The sequence below is a fragment of the Ailuropoda melanoleuca genome, chromosome 11 (genome assembly GCF_002007445.2).
Source record: "Ailuropoda melanoleuca isolate Jingjing chromosome 11, ASM200744v2, whole genome shotgun sequence".
Lineage (NCBI taxonomy): Eukaryota > Metazoa > Chordata > Mammalia > Carnivora > Ursidae > Ailuropoda > Ailuropoda melanoleuca.
Window position 1 is genome coordinate 71,137,691 of NC_048228.1, and position 16,001 is coordinate 71,153,691.

General features: G+C 37.3%; 1 protein-coding gene across 5 annotated transcripts in view; it reads left to right on the forward strand.

Annotated features, from left to right (window-relative positions):
* Positions 1–16,001, forward strand: part of FRYL (FRY like transcription coactivator) — a 214,058-nt gene that overhangs the window by 107,491 nt on the left and 90,566 nt on the right. For all 5 annotated transcript variants that reach the window (XM_034671839.1, XM_034671841.1, XM_034671837.1 and 2 more), the window contains 7 exons: positions 3,489–3,587; positions 4,596–4,697; positions 10,565–10,668; positions 10,859–10,967; positions 12,647–12,733; positions 14,494–14,665; positions 15,335–15,467. In XM_034671839.1, coding sequence (XP_034527730.1) covers positions 3,489–3,587; positions 4,596–4,697; positions 10,565–10,668; positions 10,859–10,967; positions 12,647–12,733; positions 14,494–14,665; positions 15,335–15,467 — 806 coding nt within the window. The remainder of the gene's footprint in view (positions 1–3,488; positions 3,588–4,595; positions 4,698–10,564; positions 10,669–10,858; positions 10,968–12,646; positions 12,734–14,493; positions 14,666–15,334; positions 15,468–16,001) is intronic.

Consider the following 16,001-nt stretch of genomic DNA (forward strand, 5'->3'; position numbering starts at 1 on the left):
TTTTTTAAAAAATTTCCTCCTTCCACTCACCCCTCCTTTGGGTAGTGCAACTATCGATTTTCCATCTATCACTCTACATTAGTTTTGGTTTTCCTAGAATTTTATGTCAATGGAATGTACAAAGCCATTTTTTGGCTTCTTTTACTCTGCATAATTATTTTGAGTTCCAACTATGTTGTTTAGTACATCTGTGGGTTTTTCCTTTTTTGAGTAGTATTTCATTTATATAGATATACTGTGGTTTGGTTGTGTGTTCACCTGTTTTTAGACATTGGGTTGTTTCCAGTTTTTGGTTGTTACAAATAAAGCTGCTATGAACATTTATGCACAGCTCTGTGTATGGGACATATGCTTTTATTTCCTTTGGGGGAAATGTCTAGGAGTGCAATTGGTGGACTACATGGTAGGTATATGTTTATTAAATTGTCAAACTGTGTTCCAAAATTGTTGCACATTTTGCATTCTAAGGAGCTGTGAGAGTTCTAGTTCCAACACATCCTCACCAACTCTTGCTTTAGCGAGTTGTTTTAGTTTTAGCCATTGTGCTGATGCATGAGCACAGAGCCCAAATTGGGGCTCGATCCACGACTCACGAGATCACGACCTGACCTGAAACCAGGAGTCGGAGGCTTAACCAATTGGGCCACTCAGGCACTGTAATATATTTTAAAAATATGTTTTAGATGCAGATATTTTATCAGATATATGCTCTGTGAATATTTTCTCCTAGTCCATCATTTATTTGTCTTTTCATTCTCTTAATTGTCTTTGGAAGAGAAGTTTTGATGAAGTCTGATTTATCATTTTGTTTTTCATAAATTATGCTTTTCATATCATATCTAAGAAGTCTTCGCCTAACCCAAGGTCACAAAGGTTTTCTCCTGTATTTCAGTTTTAGGATTTAATTTTAGGTCAGTGGTCCATTTTGAGTTAATTTTGTGTATGGTTGAGGTATGAACTGGTTTTGTTTTGTTTAAGTTTTGTTTTTACGTATGATATCCAGTTATTCCAGCACCATTTGACCATTTGTTGACAAGACAGTTCTTTCCAAGTAGCTTAGTTTTTTGTTTAAAAAAATCAGTTGACTAGGGGGCGCCTGGGTGGCTCAGTCAGTTAAGCATCTGCCTTTGGCTCAGGTCATGATCTTGGGGTCCTGGGACCCAGCCCCACATCTCCTTTATCCTTCCCCTCCCCCCCACCGCCTTGCTCATTCTCTCTCTCTCAAATAAATAAAATCTTTAAAAAAAATCAGTTGGCTCTGTATGTCTGATTCTGTTATGTTCCATATTGGTTTTATAAATCTTAGGCTTATTTTATCAAAAAGAAAATAGACTAGTCACGTGGCTAAAAAGTAGAGTGGGAGGCTATCTGACTCAGACTACCTGCAAGGCTATAATCATGACTTTTGTTATTACCCATTTAAAAAAATCTTCAAATATTGAACTATAAGTAAATATTCAAAGACAGGTATAAAAAACATGCCAATTACTGTCATTAATATTTGAAATTCTTCACTTTCCTTAAAATTCCCTGTCTACCTTTTCTAAACATGCTCTAGACAGGACCCAAATACCACAATCAGTTCATATGAATACAGAGATCACAAGCCATTTAATTCAATATTATAAAATGAAAGTCTAAACTACACTTTGATTTCCCAACATGAAAATAAATTTCTCCACTTTTAAAATTTTCAACTAAAGTAAAGCCTGAATAAATGGGAAGTTACTAACTTCCATTTCTAGCCAAGATGGTATAATTTATAAGACCATTTATAAAACATCAGTTTTAGTCTATTATCGTTAGTACATGTACTTCAATTTCTTTTTCTAGAAGTGATTTGAATTACTGCTTATCCAATCCCAAACTGTCATTGGTGCTTCCCCCTCGTGTGAAAATCTAGTTTTGCCAGGTACCTAACTGGGATTAGGTTGTGTTTTTAAGGTAATTAAAAGAAGCAGATTGTAGGAAGAAAGACCTTTGACTGTGGTCCATTAATACTGCGTTGCTTGATTCTTCTTTTTTGCTATGTTTGCTTTTACAGTTTGTTGGCTAAGGCAAACTAGATGGCTCAAACACAACAATTGTTGACTCACAGTTAGGGTGGCTGGATGTCTGAGACCAAGGTGTTGGCAGGTTGACGCCTCCTGAGGCTGTAGGGAGGAATCTTTTCCACGCCTGTCACCTAGTTTCTGACATCTTCGACTTCTATAGCCATTCCCTGGCTTATAGAACCATCACCTGAGCTCTGCCTTCATTTTTACATGGCATTCTCCTTGTGTACGTCTTTGTCCGAATTCTTCCCCCCCCCAAGGACACCCATCATGTTGGAGTAGGGTCCCCCTACCCCAGTAGGGCTTCATCCTAACTTAACTAACTACATGCAATGTAATTAGTGCAATGACCAAATTACATCTGCAGTTTCCAAATAAGGTCACACATTATGAGGTACGCAGAGTTAGGACTTCAATATCTGAATTTGGGTTACAGGAGAGGTGACAGTTTAACCCATAGCACCCACTCTGCACATAGAGCTCCTTCTGTCTGGAACATTCTTGCCTCTTTAATAATCTCCCCCACCTCCTTTGCCTGGTTGGACTCTACTTATTCATTACATGTATGGAGTGCTTTCTTTATATCAGAGCCTCTTCTATGCAAAGGGAGTGCAGGAATGATAGGGTAGGAAAGACTCCCTGCTCTTACAGAGCTGCCTTTAGTGAAGAAAACAGATATCATCTAGTACTAGTGAAGAAAACAGATATCATCTAGTACGTAAAATACAGAGTATGTAGATGGTGATAAGTACTATGGAGAAATGTAAAGTAGGGCGGGGGAGAAGAATTGCTGAAGGGGGAAGGAAGTTGGAATTTTAGCTAAAGTGATTAGGTGAGACCTCCACTTCGAAAGAGGTGGAAACAACTGAACAAAAATTAAAGGAACGAGGGATCGAGGTGTGCTGAGGGATCGAGGTGTGCTGTATCTGGCAGAAGGGCTTCTTGGGCAGAAGATACCAGTGCAGGCGCCCTGAAGCAGGACCATGCATGGTAGGCTCTAGGAACAGCAAGGAAGCTAGCTGATGGGGCCGGATCCCAGTGCAGGAGGGCAGGGTAGTGGAGGACAAGGCCAGGGGTTACACGGGGAACTACTGCTCTCTTTCAGGGAAGAGGAGCTGGATTCAGCTTAGGTGTTACTTCTTTGTGGAGGTTTTCTGTAGGGGCCCCTCCTGCGAGCCCGGAGCACAGTTTCCTCTTGCAGCATCCGTTGTAGCACATGCAAATGGCCTGTTCCCTTACCTAAGTTCTCAGGGCAGGGACCAAGTTGATCTTAGTTACTGAGCAGTTGCTCATTTGGCAGTTTGCAGGATTCAGTGAGATAGTCGTGAATTATTAACCAATTTCAACCTTTACAGAAATTTCTTGTAATTCTTGTATAGTTTAATCTAATGTTTGTAATCATTTTCTTTCTTTTTCTATTATCTTTTGACCTAGGCTGTTAAAAATGAAGTGAATGTTCCCTGTTTGAAAAATTTTGTGGAGATGCTTTATCAGACTACTTTTGAACTGAGCTCCAGGAAGAAGCATTCATTGGTATTGAAAAATGTTTCAAACCTTTACATGTTTCATTAGGAGTTAGAGTAATTGATTTATTCAGGAGAGATTTAAAAGAAGTATAAAAACTGAAATTGTAATATCCAAAATGCAACATAAGGGCAAGTTTTATATATTTTTCCTGCTCTTTTTAAGACTTTCTATTCCTAATTGGACTAGCTCTACATTTGCTAGGTTATTCAGACTTCATTCTAGGTATTTACCTGTTTTGACAGGTGCTTTAAATTATGTATTATACTATGTGGAAGGTTGAATATATTCCTATTAAACTATAAATTCCCTTATTTTACATTATAATAAATTACACTCAGAGGTATTAGATTAGTTAGGAACCATTGTCTAATTACATCATTTCTGTTTAGAGATTTAAGGCTTTTTCCCCCCACTTAAGCACCCACTTCATATTAACGTTAAAGGAGTTTCTGTAAATTTTTGTGCAGTTTGGAGAAAGTGTAGAGAATTAGACAAGTACTTGACCATTCAAGGTAGAGATCTAATCATGAATAAAAAGTGATTGTGCCAGGCGTTGAACTAAGTGCTTTGCATTCTTTGTTTTACTTCAAGCCTCCCAACTCTTAGGAGATTCCTCATTATTATTCTGAGCTCCACATGTTAGGAAAGTGAGCCTTGGAGCACTTGATGTATCCACCCTGAAGTCATACACCTGGCAAATAGAAAGCTGGAACTTTAATGCCAGTCTGTCCTTGATGCCAGGGCCTGCGTTCCTAACCACTGTACTGGTTGAAAGAACGATGGGTCTACAGAAAAATAAAAGCATGAGGTGAAATAGATTAAGGAGTTGTTCTTATAGAAAATTTGACCTTTATCATTTTTTGTTAGATTATTGTATGAGATCGTACTTCGTATGACAAATGGGAACACTGCCTCAAAAACTTTACTTCTTTTTGTTGATGAGAATAAATATAATTTACAGATCCAGTGTGTTTTCATGAAAAATGTTAATTCCCTTTTCCCTGTCTCCTACAGGCTCTATATCCACTAATTACCTGCCTTTTATGCGTCAGTCAGAAACAGTTTTTTTTAAATAACTGGCACATTTTCCTACAGAACTGTTTGTCACATTTAAAGGTAAGATGCAATCACATTTCTGACCTGTAAATATTCTGACTGTAGTATATTCTCTTATGCATATATATTGAACAGTATGTAATGAAACTTTCATTATTACTGGTACATTTGAGTAGTAAAGCTTTACCGTACTGCTTTTCTTGTACGTCATTCTTACTGTGGGGAATCACGTATTGACACGAATAAGCTTTTGATTGAAAATTTAGTTTGTCTTAATGCAAACTTGTACATTTTTAACAACTGTTGTTTATATTATCTTAGATCGAGCAATATTTGTTAATAAATAAATTCCTTTAGAATTGCAGAGTATTAATCTTACAGAACCCTCCAGATACTTATTTTGTGTTTCATTTTGAGAAAATTAATGTTGGCCTCAGTCTGAAAGTGAAACAAGCCTTGATAATAAAATGTCACTAAAAGCACATTTAATGTAAGTATGCCCAGCCAAATCTAAAAGCCTGGTATTAGCTCCACATGGATCCAAAAGTTCCTGAAATGATTCTGCCTTGAATCAAGAGGTAGTTGCTACTAACACTGTTTGGCGCCTCCATGTCTGGTCTCTGTTAGTGTTGTCACCAAAACTGTGCAATACTGGGGTCTGTATCTTCCCAGGGTGCTCTGCTAGCAGGATCTAACAGGATCTTCTTTTCTTCTAGGGTTAGGAGCTCAGTTAGTGTCTGACATGGAACATGGCACTGTTCCTCACCTGCATGTCATATAAATGCTTGATTTGAACACTATTTTGATGCATAGATGGATATGTTTGAATATTTGCTTACAAGTTATAGAAACATGACAGACATGACATTTCATTTCCTGTTATTCCTCTAAGTTAGGGATAACATTGGAAACCTTTATACTTTGAAGACAATGAAAGCAAGCACAGATAGATTAAATGACTTTTCTCTGACCCTATAGGGGGTATTGGAGCAATAGGACTGGCTCTTCTTTCCCGCTTTGAGAATGGTCCACTGAACAACATTATCCTGTATACATTTTCCATGACTTTATATATCATTTTCAAAAGTGCCTTGATTACTTAAAGAGGTATACAGAAAATGGAAGTCTTTGAAAAACATTTTTGGGTTTTTTCCTCCTAGATACACATCAATATTATTCATACTTGGATGAGAATCGATATACTCTCTTTGCTTTCTTTATGAAATTCTCAGGACCAAATCAAGCTTATTGAACTTTTTATGTCATGCAACCCGAAAATAGGTTTTATTTAATTATTTGCGTTGAACTGTTTTCTGTCCTCATTTTGAAAAATTCATACAGATATAGGTACTAAAAGGGAATTGATCATTTTTCTGGGTGGTATGATTTTCCATCCTTTAATAAAATATTTTAAGACATGCATTTAAGTGTTTTCTGAAAGGTTGCTCTGTTTCATGACAATTCATACTTTTCTGTTGCTTGTTGGAATTTTTTTATATATATACATTTTCACCTAACATATTTGCAATTCTTTCGCAGTACCTTAACTTTTATTTTTTGTCTTAAGGCTTTCATTTAAAATGCTGTTTTCTTTGAACCCTTACCTCCTGTTAAATGTTTCTGGCATATTGTCCATTTTCATTAATGGCAATGTCAATCTGCCAGGCTAAAGGAGATAAGAGCCACCTTAGCATGAATATTTGGAATATAGTTGTCTTGGCCATTAACCCTTAACTTACATTAAGGCTCTATTCAGCAGAAATTTTCTGAATTGGCTCCTCTTTATTAAGTTTTAGATACTGTGGCTACACTGCAGTTGAGGTAAGGCATTGAGTATGCAGGAAAAAAACCTACACTAGTTATCTGTTGTAGCAGATATAATTTATTTGTTTTATATATAGGAAAAACTGGTTCAAGATAAAGGCCTAAAGTGACTTTGTTTTGAGATTCAAGTAACCTCTTGATTGCAAAAAAATCTATAAGTTTTTCACTTATTAGACTTATGACTTCTTAAAGCTGTTTTTTATTAATATTTAGCATATGCTAGATGCTCTAAATATAGTATCTCTTTTAATTCTTACTGTAACTGAAGCTGAAAGAAGATAAGTAACCCATGTTCAGGGAGCCAAAAAGTGATAGAGATAGGATCTGCGTCTAGATCCGTTCGATTCCATTACTTTGCCTTTTGAGGTCCACCTGTTACCTTTTAATGGACTGTAAGGAATTTTGCTGTACTAAATATTTTCAGAAAACATTTGGCTATAATTCTGGGATATTAAAAGGTATTATTCTCTAGAGCCATAAGGATAAATAGGATACATTTTTGAAACACTTTAATATTGTCCACTTTTTTTAAATTACCACACTAATTTTTGAAGTTGGCGACCATGAGAAATGGGCTTTAGTCCTGTAGGCCCATAACTAGCAGGAGAAAGCATCCGTTTATATTCACGGAAAATGTTAAATCTGTTATTTTTGCTCTAAATAGAATTTGGTAGTTTCCTATTTCCCTGTCTTTATATCAGTTAAGGTCACTGTGTGCAAAATGATTGCAGAGTTTCTCAAGAAGAGTTGGAGAGGGGTGGGGGGCGGATAATAAGCGTAGATTTCCTATAGAAATAATTTGAAGATTTTTTTTTCTACATTGCATGTTTATTTTCTTTTAAAAATTTACACTTGCTCAGACTCAAATACAGTGCTTTGAGAGGAAAATTTAAGGTAGTTAAAAATTTATTTTCTCTTAGTTCAAGTATTGTAGACATATCCCACGACCCCCGAATTATAGGATTTTTTTTTTCCATAGTGTTTCTGGCCACTGTCTTGGAACTTTCAAATTTCTTCTAAATAGAGACCTTGGTGAAGAGCTGTGTTGTTTTGTGCTTATTTTCATCTAACATGCATGTGCTGCATCTCATGTTTGTTTGCTGTCTCACGTTGCTTTATTTAGATGCCATCTAACAACAGTATCAGAAAACAAATAGAAACACTCCAGGTGAGTTGTGCTGACGGTACAAAGTTAAATACTGCTTGATCTTCTTTAAGTGTGGCTTTTTTTTTTTCTTCTTTACCCATTGTTGCATCGCATGTCTGATGAATTTGTTCCAGCCTGCTTCTCCTCCTGTAAAAGACTAGCACACATCAGGGACACCCTACAGGGTTCTTATTAACGTGGACCCAAGAAGATGAATTTACAGGCTACAAGGGATCATAAATATTGATTCTTAACCCAAATCCTCAACTTTAAAATTGTCTGCTTAATTTATTGTCTAATTAACATTACAGTAATTACATGTTACAAATGAAACTTTAAAGAACATTTTCCAATGAAATTAAGAAGATAGCTTAGATTGTAGATACGATGTTTGATGCATGACTTTTTCAAACTTTCATCCTATTGGTTTGGGTTTTAAACAAAATATTTTGGTTTTGGTTCCCAGTAGAAAGAAGGGAAAGAAACATTAAAATGATTGCTGCCAAACATACTGGACATATCAGAACGTTATTGGATTTTAATTTATGTAACAATCTGAGTATTCATTTTATACCAAAATTGTGGCTAGGTTATTATATATCTTTAAGACTCAGATCAATTTAGGATGTTTTTATTATTCAGACATGTTGTGTAGCAGCATTTTAGTGACTGAATAAGCGATCGTTGCTTTGTCATTTTTCATCTGGTTTTGGCTTTGTTCAGTATAGAGTAACTCAGCTTTGTCAGCATACTAGTTCATCTTAGAAAGTTTGAAAGTCAAGTTTTTCCTCATTCCAGATACCTCAACTTTTAACATAAGATAACCCAAATACTTTACTAACCACTCATATCAGAACATTTTTTATGTGGAATTGGACTTAAAATTTTTAATATATAACATTAATTTGTATTAGTCATATTTTGAAAATATAATTTAATATGAAAATACTTTTTGGAGTGTACATATTATATTTTGATATCTTGGATTTAAATGATAGAAAAGAAAGTTATGTGATGGAAAGTACTAAGAGAAGCTTGGTTGTTACTAGTAACGTGTACATTCCGTGATACTTTATATGTTACTTTAGTTACATTAGTAGAAATTAGTAACTACTGGGGAGTGTATTTGAAATTTGGGATCATTATGGATTTAGCAACGGAAGGAGGGATTGATGTTGAGACACTGACCAGCAGAATAATTGATATTCCGTTCTTTCTTTTTCTTTTTCTTTTTTTTTTAAGAGGTGGGGAGGGGCAGAGGGAGAGGGAGCAAGGGAATCCTCAGCAGCTCCACACACACAGGACCCCGAGGTCATGACCTGAGCCAAAATTAAGAATCAGTCGCTTAACCGACCGAGCCACCCAAGCACCCCAATATTCCATTCTTAATTATATCAATTCTTCATATAGATGTGTAAAATTATATTTTCTAGTGACTGTTTTTTTTAAAATCCTTAATTGTTATCTTTTTGCATTGCCTTTAATCCTTCGTGGTTGTCTGTTTTTCTGCATCTTGGGAAAACGTAAAATAGAGTGGCTAAATTACTTAGTATTTTAAAACTACCTTTTGTTGGTTGCTGTATATAAAATAATTGTTTAACAATAAGAAGTCCCCCAAACCTGGGGCACGTAGGTAGCTCAGTCAGTTAAGCGTCTGCCTTTGGCTCATGTCCTGATGTCAGGGTCCTGGGATTGAGCCCCGCATCAGGTTCCCTACTCAGCGGGGAGCCTGCTTCTCCCAGTGCCCCTCCTCCTGCTCATGCTTCCCCCCTCTCAGATAAATAAAAATCTTAAAAAAAAAAAAAAATCCCCCAAACCAAATTAAATGAATGTGAATTTATAGCAATCAGTGCATCCTATAACCAATCAACATGCATAAAGAAATGCTCCTGGGGGTGCCTGGGTGGCTCAGTTGGTTAAGCATCTGACTCTTGATTTTGGCTTGGGTCATGATCTGGGGGTTGTGTGATCAAGCCCTGTGTCAGGCTCTGCACTGGGCGTGGAGCCTGCTTAGGATTCTCTCCTTCCCTCTCCCTCTGCCCCGCCCTCCAAAAAAATTCTCCTAATGAAAATGACCATTATCTACATTTTCAAAATTCACAATTAAATCTCATTACATGACTCTGGTCATTTGAGAACTTAACTTTTTATAATAAGTAGTATGAAGAAAAAGTTTACAGATCAAGTTCTGATTGAAATGGAATAACTTTCTCATTCTAAATGATAATTTAAGTAACTTCTCATTCTAAATAAAATATAAAGGTATAACAGCTAACATGTATTGAGCATTTAACATGGGCCAGGCAGTGTTCCAAGTGCTTCTCACATAATAGCTTCCTTAATCTGTGAGGTAGGTACTATTTTATCTCCATTTTAGAGATGACAAAATCGCTTGTGGTACCAAGTGATGGAACAGTGCCCGAAGATGGGCTTTGGCCCGTCATTCCTGATTTCAGAGTCCATGCTCTTCCCCCTCTAATCTGTAGTCCCTTATAAGGATAATCACTCAGTAATATTTTTCATTTTTTCATAAATCTAAGTATCTATAATAACTTCTGGTGTTCTAAATTTTACATATGGGCTGCAGTGAATTACTCCAAAGATGAGTAATCCTTCCATCATGATGTTGATATTGTGTGAACCATTTACTATCAAGTAAGTTGATGCGTGTATAATTAGGAGTTCTTTAAAATGTTAATATAATATTAATATAATACTAATATTTTACTGTTTTGTTTGAGAGTCTAAGGAATGGCTCAGGATTTCCTTATTTATGGTTACCTTTCAACCTTCTGTACTTGCCATATACTGAACATAAATTTACATGTTTAAACCTGCTTTAGATTGAAAGACAGGAGTGGGGTAGGGGCTTTTAGTTGTTGATAGACTGTATTTGATCTGAAATGATTCAAGTAGTTTAATAAGTTTATTTTTATTCTCTTTTGTTTTTAAACAGAATAAAGATCCTAAAATGTCTCGAGTTGCACTGGAATCTTTGTATAGATTGTTGTGGGTTTATGTAATTAGAATAAAATGTGAAAGCAACACTGTAACTCAAAGGTGAGTGCCTTGTATTAAAGTGTATTTTTTTTTTAATCTTGGTAAAAAATATCACACTGATGGAATTTTAGTGAATATTATAGAGACCTTAAGAAGGAATATGAATTCTCTTGACAGCTTATGAAGAATAGGAAGAATGTTTGTTGTTAATGTCATTATCTCTTTGACTCAGTCTTTTTTTTTTCTATAGTCGTCTTATGAGCATAGTGTCAGCACTTTTTCCAAAAGGTTCACGTAGTGTGGTTCCTCGTGATACGCCTCTCAATATATTTGTGAAGATTATTCAGTTCATTGCTCAGGTGAGTGCTTTACCTCATAATACACATACACGTGCAGTTTATGCGTCATCTGTTATAATAATTTGGAGTTTTAAAATTTGTTGCACATCTACAAGCATGATAACAAAACATTTATTAATACTGAATAGTGGAAAAGTATGCTAATAACTTTTTTGTGACAACGTCAGTTGAAGTCCTCGATCTGCATCCTTGCGGAAGGCAATGAGACCTGTAAGCGGAAGAAACCCGTAATTTAGGAGGGGTCCAGGAGGTCTCTCTCAATCCTACTGTCAGGCCATTGACTAATCACCTCTTGAGTATCTCAAAAGTTTTTTGGAAAATTGTTCTCTCATGCATTAATCTAGTTTCTTAGGTATAGATACTAGAATCTGCTGTAACTAGATGAACCCAGAGGGGTCTTTGAAGGAATCTGGATGGTTCACAAAGTTACTAGTAGGACTACTCTGAATGACTTCGAGGAAATTGCAGAAACAATTGCCACAAAGAGCCTCCAAAGTAGGAGGTCATCACAGTTGCTTCGGAATCCTGCTGCTGCCGTGGTCCCCATCAGTAGAAGATTCCTTCCGTTCTGTCCTCCTCCTCTTCCTCACGCGTGCCAGTTCCCTCGGACTCACATGAGTTTACCACTTGGCAGGGTCTAAGTCACATCCCAAAGCCCACTGTTCTGAGGGTCCCTGGGAAATACGATTTGAGCTTGTAGTCTCTGCAGTAAAGGACAGTTTATTTGAAGGGGATTCAGCAGGTGCTGAGCGAGCACATCCCCGGTTTTGGTCACATTCCCTTTGGGGACATCAGCCCTGGAGAAGCATAGGTAGGGTTATCTCGTCAACTATTAATATAATACTAATATTTTTATATTAGTATTATACTAATAGTATAAATTATATAAAATGTTATGCTAATATTTTTATATATTTAGGAAAATGCTTTGATTTCAGAATATTCATTTTGTTCTCTTTGAACTAGAACTGTGACGATTTTGACGATTTAGATCATCTATAATGTAATTATTTTGAACAGTGAAGAAATAAGGAATATTTAAATAAAATGAGTACATTGCTATTTACTGGAGCACAGAACTAAGGATGATTAGATGGGTATAAATGTGTCCGTAAGGTGAATGAAAGCAAACTGTGCTTTAGAGCTTGTGTTCAGAAACCTTTTGCCATCGGTGCACATCTTTATTTTTTCTTTCCCTTGGATCTTACCCACTCCTTGGATTAATCACCTCACACCAGTGAGAACTGTGTGACTCCTCTCAAACCTCAGTTAATCTTACTAATCTTTTCTTTCCTTGGAGGTTTCCTTCCTGGAGACCTGTTCTTCCTGTCTCAGTATGAACTCACTGCTCTCTAGGCCGGCTGCATAGCAGTTGCTTTGGGACTTCCTTTTGTCATCATTCGGGAAATTCCTTCACTTAGATTTTTGGGTGTGATTTTGTTAAATGAGTGTTTGAAACTGTTTGTTGGGATATTAAATCATTTGGTAATTAAGTAATATATTTATATCGTATTTTTTCATCTTAATTCATAGGTATTTTTCTTTTGTCCGTCTAGATTTATGAAGTTCTTATAGGCACAGACCTGTGTTGTTGCCGTTATATGCATAATTCTTTACATGATACCCAACACGTAGTCTTAGAAAGTTATAAGGATCTCTTGATTGTTATTTTTTTCCAGGAACGTTTGGATTTTGCAATGAAAGAAATAATATTTGATCTTCTCAGTGTTGGAAAATCTACAAAAACTTTCACCATTAATCCAGAGGTAAAAAAAAAATTATGTGGTAATACCCTATCCTATATAATCTTTTTATTTTTTATTTTTTTTAGAGTAGTTTCTGGAATCAGAGCACTTAGGCTCAAATCACTAGTTGGAAACTTTACTTTTAATTAACCGGTCCCAGATCACACTGGTATTTCACCTTTGTGATGGCCGACTCAGTGGTCTAATAGCATGGTGAAAAGTAATCAAGAGGGAAGCTTTCCAGATCAGTCAGCTGAGCTGACTTCTACAGCTTGTCATATGAGCTCAGGTTTCTTTTATCAATATCAGTATCACATTTTTAAATACATATCATTTATTCAGCATTTAGTGTAGTTAAAGACAGAAAAAATTACCCATTTAATCAACTGGGTGCAAATTGCAATGCACCAGAAGAATGAATAAGTGGGTATACTTCTGTGAACCATGGTATATTACAGAATTTTCCCACTTCCTTCGTGATGTTTTCTGTGACTGTGTGACATGACCATCTGATATTTAGACTAAGGGAGGACACTGGTGCTGTGTCATATATAAAGTCGAGTAAAGCTTAAAACTTTACCTTACTTAGATTTAAAAATATATATAAACAAAACTTTTATTTTCTTCCTGTATTCCAGTGAGCTATCTTGCACACCCATTGGGATGCACGTGGTCACTTTAGAGACCACTGGCATAGGGCAGAGACAATGGCAGCTTGGGCTGAGAACAGTGATGGTGCAGACGGAGAGGAGATTGTTGACTGTGTAAAGAAACCCTGAGAAGGAATTGAGGTTGAGGGGAAAGTGCATTTGGCTTGAACATCCAAGTAGAGATCTTTTTGACATCCAAGTAGAGATGTCAAGTGGGTCTGAGGGTCCGGGTTTAGAAAAGCAAGGCTTCAAAATTGGTGGGGGATGTGTTGTGAGTGGTAATGGAAGCCATGTAGATACCTAAAGTCACTTTGGGAGAGAAAACCTAATGATAGGAGAAGGCAGTCTAGGACCTCGTCTTGAAGCAGTCTAACATTGACTCTGCGGCGAAAGGAGGCCAGACCTGAAGTGCCAGCAGGAATGACTCAGCCAGCCGTGGCACAGATGAGTCAGGGGAAGGGAGTGTTTCAGAAAACAAGGCATAGTTGACGGTGTCCAATGCTGCTTGAAAAGCCACTGATGAGTGAGAGTTGCTTCAGGGAAATATTATGGGGAGGACTTACTCCATTAAGATAATTGAGTATAGTTAGTGGAAATTAACAGAATATATCCAGTTGAAAGGGAAATGTTGCAGATGCAAGCAAGAGAAGGGATAATTGGTGGTGTACCGTTGCCAGGAGAGCAAGAACAGATGGGATCCTAACACCGAGGAAGCCCAGCGCCCCCTTGACTTCGGTCATCAGAGCAAAGGAGAGGGAGAAGAGGTGTTACCTAGTGAGAGACTGAGGCCAGTTGTTGGTTTTTCCTCTGTGAAGGAGGAGACACATCATCCCTTAAGGGAGGGAATCGTAGGAGGGTAGGCTTGCTGAGGAAGGAGGGAAGAGGTTTGAAATAAGGTTTTTAGAGAATAGGAGAGCCATTTGGCCTCAGAAGTAAAGGGGCGGCATTTGGAAATTTGGTATTAAACTGTAATGCCTGAACTACTTTAAAAAAATGGGACAGAGAAGTTCGTTTTCCTCATGTCCTCCTGCCCCCCACCCTCCCCAGTGTTACTTGACAAGATGTTTTTTAACGTGAAAAAAGGATATTTCTGACACTGATTTCATTCTGAAACTTTTTTTTTTTCTGAAGAGAATGAACATAGGCCTCAGAGTCTTCCTTGTAATAGCAGACAGCTTGCAGCAGAAAGATGGGGAGCCACCGATGCCCACAACAGGGGTGATTCTTCCCTCAGGAAACACTCTTCGTGTCAAGAAAATTTTTCTCAACAAAACTTTGACAGATGAAGAAGCAAAAGTCATAGGTTAGTGTTAACTATGCCAAATAAATGGCTTTGTGATACAGTTTAATATTCTTTTGAAAAAGTTTATGATCAGATCTGAAATGAATATGTTGGTCTAATATGCTTATTCCAGTATAGAGTGATACAGAAAGTGAATACAATTTTGATAATACCTGTAAGTTTTCACATTATGAGTCTTCCAATTCAGTCCTTATTCTCTTTTTTTTTTTTTTTAAAGATTTTATTTATTTATTCGACAGAGATAGAGACAGCCAGTGAGAGAGGGAACACAAGCAGGGGGAGTGGGAGAGGAAGAAGCAGGCTCACAGCAGAGGAGCCTGATGTGGGGCTCGATCCCATAACGCCGGGATCACGCCCTGAGCCGAAGGCAGACGCTTAACCGCTGTGCCACCCAGGCGCCCCAGTCCTTATTCTCTTGCACAATACTACCCACTACATTTTGTACCTCCTTCAAAGTAATTTTAGTTCTTTGTGTGAGTTGTACACATTTTCTCCAATATACTGAAGCTGATCATTAGGGAGAAGAGTATATCACAGTTGAAATTCCTTCCTTGGTGACAACATTAGCTGATGTCCTTTAAAGATAGGCTTTTATTTTTTATGGAAATTCACTACGGCTGTTCTTTATCTAATTTCTGACATTTTATAACTGTGAGCTTTTTCCCCTAGGAATGTCGGTGTACTATCCTCAAGTACGAAAAGCGTTAGATAGCATTCTCAGACATTTGGACAAAGAAGTTGGGAGACCGATGTGTATGACTAGCGTGCAGATGTCCAATAAGGAGCCCGAAGACATGATTACGTATGTAGTAAACTATTTCTCTTCGTTGCTATTTCAGTTTTTGTGAAAAGGTATCTGTGCTTCATTCTTCCTTCCTTTCTCCTCTGGAGTTGTCCCATGTTGCCAACTGCTGTGATTCCTTCCACATGCTCAGTTTTATTCTTTGAAGTGCTATCAAACGAGTATAGAGAGCAAAACTGCTCCTGGATCACAGTGTAATTGCCAGTGATAAGGCCCCATCCTTGTTCCATGACCGATAGATAAGTCCTGGTTACCCTTGACATGTGTGGGTGTGGTCGGTTTTGTAAGTCAAACACATACTCTTTTTTTCCAGAACCCCAACAAAAAAGAAAACCTAAAAGTCTCCTGGTAGCAAGAGGTACAGAGGGGAGTAAAAGGAAAAGGAGTAGCTTTTTTGAAGCAGTACCTCAGCCCCCGGCCACCCTCCCATCCCCGACTTGTCACTGCTTGTCAGCCCAGCATCTTTTCTCCTTGTTGTTAGGGACTTTCCCCTTCACAGGATGTATCATACGGCAATAACTTGTTTTATTTCTT